Source organism: Cebus imitator, unplaced genomic scaffold (genome assembly GCF_001604975.1).
Source record: "Cebus imitator isolate Cc_AM_T3 unplaced genomic scaffold, Cebus_imitator-1.0 Scaffold44, whole genome shotgun sequence".
NCBI lineage: Eukaryota > Metazoa > Chordata > Mammalia > Primates > Cebidae > Cebus > Cebus imitator.
This window is the reverse complement of record NW_016107359.1, coordinates 5,635,797-5,642,750: the sequence shown is the minus strand read 5'-3', so window position 1 is coordinate 5,642,750 and position 6,954 is coordinate 5,635,797. Positions and strand designations below refer to the sequence as shown.

Sequence of the window (6,954 nt, the reverse complement as noted above, 5' to 3'; positions counted from 1 at the left end):
AAAAAAAAAAAAAAAAAAAGGGACTTTGCAGCATGATTAACCCAAGGATTTTGAGATGAGAAGATTATCCTGGATTCACCAAGTGGGCCCAATGTAATCACAAGGGTCCTTAGAAAGAAAGGCAGGAGGATCAAAATCAGAGTGTGATTCGAAAATTCTACACTGCCGGCTTTGAAGATGGAGGATGGGGCCACAAACTAAGGAACACAGGCAGCCTCTAGAAGCTAGAAAAGGCCAAGGGATAGATTATCCCTGGGATCTTACAAAAAGAATGCAGCCCTGTCGGCACTTTTATTTTAGGACTTCCGACCTCCAAAACTATGTGATAATCAATTAGTGTTGCTTTAAGCTACTAAGTTTGTGGTAATGTTTTATAGCAGTAGTAGGAAACTAATACAATCTCTGTAGGTAAATCTAATGATTTCTAATATAATAATACTATTTTTTTTTTACCTACTCAGCTCAAAATTTAGATGTTGTATTTTCTGTATCAGTGATGATACACAATGTAGTAATTGTTATCTTGTCTTTGAAGTTGGTAATGTTCAGGTGAACACAAGAATTTTCAGATGAACACAAGAATCCTCATTTCTGTGTCCTACCAATGAATATTCAGCTGCTGCCATGTTTTAAATTTGAACATAATTACTGAATAATTATAACAATTTAATAATGCCTTCCTATGTTAATATTTGGGCTGGTTTATATGGAAGTATAAGGTTCTAAAATAAGTACTTTAAACACTCAGACTAATGATATGTAATTCATGACAAACATTTTGTAACATCCTTTTTTTTTTTGAGACGGAGTTGCCCAGGCTGGAGTGCAATGGCATGATTTCAGCTCACTGAAACCTCTGCCTCCCAAGTTCAAGCAATTCTCCTTCCTCAGCCTCGTGAGTAGCTGGGACTACAGGCACATGCCACCACACCCGGCTAATTTTTTATTTTTAGTAGAGCCAGGGTTTTACCATGTTGGCCAGGCTGGTCTCAAACTCCTGACCTCAGGTAATTGGCCGCCCAAAGTGCTAGGATTACGGGTGTGAGCCACTGCACCTGGCCTTGTAACATCCTTTTATCATTCTAAAACCTCATATTATGTAACCTACATATATATATATACATATATATGTATGTTATATGTGTGTATATATATACATTTTATATATATATATACACACATATATATATACACATATATATATTATGTAATATATATACACATATATATATTACATATATATAATTCAAATATATAGATAATATTCATATTACCTATAATGTAAACATAGATAATATACATTATAGGTAATATAACCTACCATACACATAATACCTATACATATAGGAGGAATTAACATATTTGATAATAAAATATATTAAAATGCCACACTAGACTCACCTCTTTAAGAGATGCAGTTAAAAATGTACGGTAGCAGTTACACTGCGTGATGTAAATGTAGCAGTTACAAATGCAGACAGATACCATGTGTTGACCAGATGCCACAAGCAACACTGCCATAATGACAAGGTTTTTTTTAGTCATTGAGCAGCCTCTTCATAAGGGTCTGCAGTTAAAGTCCAGTCTTTTCCCAATTTACAGAGTAGTTGGTATTTAATGCATTTTTTAATACTTTTATATATAGAAGAATGTTCCATTCTAGGCTGCATTAGTCTGTTTTCACACTGCTGATAAAGACATACGCAAGACTGGACAATTTACAAAAGAAAGAGCTTTAATTGGACTTACAGTTCCACGTGGCTGGGGAGGCCTCACAATCATGGTGGAAGGCAAGGAGGAACAAGTCCCATCTTAAGTGGATGGCAGCATGCAAAGACAGAATGAGAACCAAGCAAAAAGGGTCTCTCCTTATGGAACCCTCAGATTTCATGAGACTTATTCACCACCATGAGAATAGTATGGGTGAAACTGCTGCCATGATTCAGTTATCTCCCACCAGCTCCCTCCCACAGCAATGGGAATTATGGGAGATACAATTCAAGATGAGATTTGGGTGGGGACACAGCCAAACTGTATCATAGGCTCAAAAAATAAAAAATTGCCTTTTCACTTACTTGAGTACTCAGTAGACTTTGAAAATATTCAAGACACAGCACAGCTGTTCATATCACAGGATGATCCTGCCTGTTGCAAGCCTTCTAGCAGCCCAGCCCTCTTGTCCCAGTCCCCTAAATGTCAGTAGGATTCATCTAGTTACTGTGTCAATCAAAAATGTACTAAGAGATTTTCAAAACACCCTTATGGGAGTAGCTCCCATCAAGAACCACTCTAATAGTGTTTAAAGAAGTCAAAAATTGGAGAGGTGCAGTGGCCTCATGCCTGTAATCCTGGCATTTTGGGAGTTAGAGGCAGGTGAATCGCTTGAGCTCAGGAGTTTGAGACCAGCCTGGGCAACATGGCAAAATGCTGTCTCTACAAAAAACAGAAAAAATTAGCTGGGCATGATGGCATTTGCCTGTAGTCGCAGCTACTTGTGGAGCTGAGCTGCAGTGTGCCAAGATCACATGACTGCGCTCCAGCCTGAGCAACAAAATGAGACCCTGTCTCAAAAAAAAGGTCAAAAATATTTTCAAAAGCATTGCAGTATCCTTTATTTGTTAAGACTTGTAAATTAAGTTTTTACATATGACACTTTAGGTCTTGCTGAGCTTAGTGGCTTCCATCTGTAACCCTAGCACTTTGGGAGCCTGAGATGGGTGGATTGCTTGAGCCCAGGAATTCAAGACCAGCCTCAGCAACATAGTGAGACCTCACATGTGCGTGCTTGTGCGCGCACACGCACACACACACACACACACACACACACACACACACACACGATTAGCTGGGCATGGTGGCATGTACCTATAGTCCCAGCTACTCAGGAAGCTGAGATGAGAGGATCGCTTGAGCCCAGGAGGTTGAGGCTGCAGTCAGCCATGATCATGCTACTGAACAACAAAGGAAGATCTTGTCTCAAAAAATAAAGTAGGCCTTTGTTCATATGTGTATGTTAGTATTTAGTAGTTTCTCAGGCCAGACATGGTGGCTCACACCTGTAATCACAGCACTTTGGGAGGCCAAGGGTGGATCACCTGAGTTCAGGAGTTCAAGACCAGCCTGGCCAACATGGTGAAACCCAGTCTCTACTAAAAATATAAAATGAGCCTGGCAGGGTGGCAGGCACCTGGAATCCCAGATACTCAGGAGGCTAAGGCAGAAGAATCGCTCGAACCCAGGAGGCAGAGATTGCAGTAAGCCAAGATTGCACCACCGCACTCCAGCCTGGGTGACAGAGCAGGACTCTATCTCAAAAATAATAAATTTTTAAAAAATAATTTTTTTAATATTATTGAATGTGTCTTAAATTTTCACATTAAGCCACAAAAATAACCTGTTACCAGAGCATGGAATGAGTTTATCAGTGGTCTTACAGATTAGGTCTTTACGTTAAAATACTTGTACTAAGGATTAGGCTAGATGACTAATTCCAGTTCCTTCTATAAAGATTTCTGTGCTGCTCTTCTCATTCTATCCTCTAAAAGCCTTTAGTCACCCTTATCCAGAACCAGGAGACACTGGTTAATCCAGGCATAATTGGCAGCAGCATTGTAACTGCCCAGTGCAACTCAGGTTGTAGCTGGTGAGTTCTGGAAAGACTCCCAAAATGCAAATCTCTGCCCCAACTCACTTGGCTCGTCTCTGCTTCCTACTGCCTAGGAAACTAAATCCAACACCAGCACATCACCACATTTCATTTTGAACCAAGCCATCAATCCTTTATACTTTTGTAGTTAACAAATCATTTTTAGAAATAGAATCCTTTTATCAGTTAGAAAACCTCAACCCTCATCATTCTAGCCCTAGCATACATACAATAAAAGATGTCCAATCACTAAGATAGTAAGCTCCTGCATTCCCAAGCATCATCTCGCTTTCGGGCACACAGTGGTCTAGCAATGAAGCACTAAAGCTCACACCACGTCACCTTGCACAAGTTAATCTCTGTGTTTCAGATTTCCTTAAAGGGATAATAATTGTGCCTATTTCATAGAGTTGCTATGAAAATTAAAGAACATAATTTATGTAAGGTGCCTCACATAGGGTAAACATTTACTAGCTTTCAACCGATACTAATCCAAAATCCAGCACACCTTAATTTCTGTTTTACATTGAAATCAACACATGCAGCTTTTCCTCAGAATATGATTTTATCCTATGTGTATTTTTTTCTTTCTCTTCTTGGTTCTAGGTCAAGTCTGGATGATTACTGTCCTTCTGACCAAGTTGACATCATTCAAGAAAAGGTCCTCAGTATGCTACGTGCCCTCTATGGAAATCTAGACATTCAAGTGTATGCAGCAGAGTCTTCTCCCCCTTGAAACAAATAAAACGTTAGGCTCCTGTTGTATCTTGGTTTAGCAACAGGCCTTTAATTATTTGTAAATTAGTCTTCCAGAGAACACTGTTTTTGTATTAACTTTCAATTGAAATCTTTCAGATATTTTGAATCTCTAAACAACTATTGTCAGCTGTGGAATGATGATAGTTTTTTTGGCATCAAGTCTGATAACCTCAACTGATAGAACTCTTGCTTATCTGTCTTCCTTAAGTATTTTTTAGGTGTTTTTTCTTTTCACTTTTCACCTAGGTCTGTTGGACTATATGAGATTCATTCATACTTTATTCATTCATCCAATATCTATTGAGCACTTACATGTACCAGACATTACGTGCTGGGTATATATATGATAATGAACAGAATAAACAAGTCCCCTGCCCTTTCAGGGGAGACAGATGAGAAATAAATTACAGATTATGAGAAATGTTATGAAGGAAAGGACAACCACAGACATGTCTCAGTACTCAGGGTATCCTGGCCTTATAGGAAAGTAACATTCTCTTTTTTTTTCTTTTCTAATTTTATAAAAATAAAGATGGAGTCTCACATGTTACCCAGACTGGTCTCGAACTCCTAGGTGCAAGCAATCCACCTACCTTGGCCTCCCAAAGTGCTGGGATTACAGGTGTGAGCCACTGCCCCAGCCAGAAACTAACATTCTCAAAAGCTACTACCAAAAAAACCCCACAAATTTGCCAGTTGGTGAAATTATCACAGGAAGGCCACCTTTCCAAGGAATTTGGCATTGTGGCGCTGCTCTTGCCAAATGCTCTCAAGCATTGTTGGTATCAAGGTGGTCTGGTTGAGTAGACTTGACCAAACAAAAATTAACTGGTTTTTTTTTTTTTTTGGTTTTTATTTTTTGTAAAAAAAAAAAAAAAAAGCCCTTCAGGGTTTTTTGTGCCTCCAGGCAGTCGTTGTAGGTATCAATAATACAGTCCCTAAGTGCCACTTTATTGGCAAGTCTGGATTGATAACGTTTTTCAGATAAACCAGCTTTTTATGTAAATAGTATGGGAAAAAAATTAAATCTTTAATTCTGACCTGCCATAAATACCCAAAGACGTAAACTGTCTTCCACCAACCCTCGTGACTAAGACACCCTTCCTGAGTCACTCTTAACCATGAAACTTCATTTTCTCAATTTGCCAGTCTTCTGATCTTTAGTCTCTCTTTTCAATAATCTTTGTTACCTGACTACTTGATTTATTTTCCTTTAAAAGGTGAAATGACATTTAAAGAAAAACACCCATCATTCATCAATCCCAACACAGCAGTTCTTTTCACTCTTGCATGTAACTTTCAGGCCTTATCCCCATGTGTTCCTATAGAGTTGCATGTAGCTGAAATTATACTGTCTTGCCTAACTTTGTGCTAATACCCAAGGACACCCTTTATCATTGCCTCTCAGTGATGGCACCTAACCCCGTTTTTCCAAGGATTCTATTTTCCAGTGAATTTTTGTCACTGAGTTAATTTCCCAAGTCTGATAGCATGAATGCTTATTTGTGTTGTGAAAAGCAGACCAGCCTGACTCAGCTTTCCATTTTGATAGAACAGTTTGTGCCAAAAAGGTTTATTTTCTTGGTAAAATCAGAATTGTAGAATTGTGCTATTGAATTTTTTAAATTTTTGGTTAGTGCTTACAGACGTTACTTTTATGATTTCTTTGCATGCTAAAGAAGTTAAAGGGTATGTTTTGAACTGTAGCACTAACTAATTGTGTGTGATCTCAGTATGTTGATGGCTTTGACTTTGTGAGTGGTTTACTAGTCATTTATTGATTCCCATGAACTCTGATAAGATTCATTGTGGTTTTAACTCAGGTTGAATAAAAGAACATCAGTTTCTTTTATAGGAATGTTTGTTTAATTCTCATGTTTTGTGATCATCCCTTTGAGAATAAAATTCAGTCCCTAATTGTTGAATCAACTTAGTAAATTATGTCTTGCACATTCCAAATAGGATGATACTTTAAGATGTATTTCATTTGTGTTCTAAGTACCAGTGAGGGGATACCATGGTACAGTGTTTTGAATTGTATACTAATATCATTAAAGCATGGGATTTTAGTGGCTTTTTTTTAAAATGTGACTTAAATGTAAGCATAGACTTAATAAGTTGTGTATTTCCTAGTATCTTGGGGAAAACAATTTAAGTCTGGCCTTTCATAATAACCTTTTGACTGTCAATTTTATTTTTTTTGAGGTAGGCTATTGCTCTGTTGCCCAAGCTGGAATGTAAGTAGTATGATGTTGGCTCACTGCAGCCTCGACCCCCTGGGCTCAAGCAATCCTCCCACCTCAGCCTCCCGAGTAGCTGGAACTATGATGCATGACATCATGCTAGGCTTTTTATTATTATTATTATTATTATTATTATTATTATTATTTTGTAGATATGAAGTCTCACTTTGTTGCCCGGGCTGGTCTCGAACTCCTGGGCTCAAGCGATCCTCCTGCCTCAGCCTCCCAAAGTGCTGGGATAGCAGGCGTGAGCCGCCATGCCAGGCCTCTTTCACTGTTTATGATAATATCACCTAGTCTTAACTT

At 38.4% G+C, this 6,954-nt stretch overlaps 1 protein-coding gene across 2 annotated transcripts in view; it reads left to right on the top strand.

The window, feature by feature from the left end:
* The window catches only part of CUNH5orf22 (chromosome unknown C5orf22 homolog), a 28,584-nt gene extending 22,110 nt beyond the window's left edge, over window positions 1–6,474 (top strand). For both annotated transcript variants that reach the window (XM_017526836.2, XM_017526837.2), the window contains one exon: window positions 4,253–6,474. In XM_017526836.2, the coding sequence (XP_017382325.1) occupies window positions 4,253–4,382 (130 nt within the window). In that variant the 3' untranslated portion in view covers window positions 4,383–6,474. The remainder of the gene's footprint in view (window positions 1–4,252) is intronic.
* Window positions 6,475–6,954: the final 480 nt, after the last annotated feature.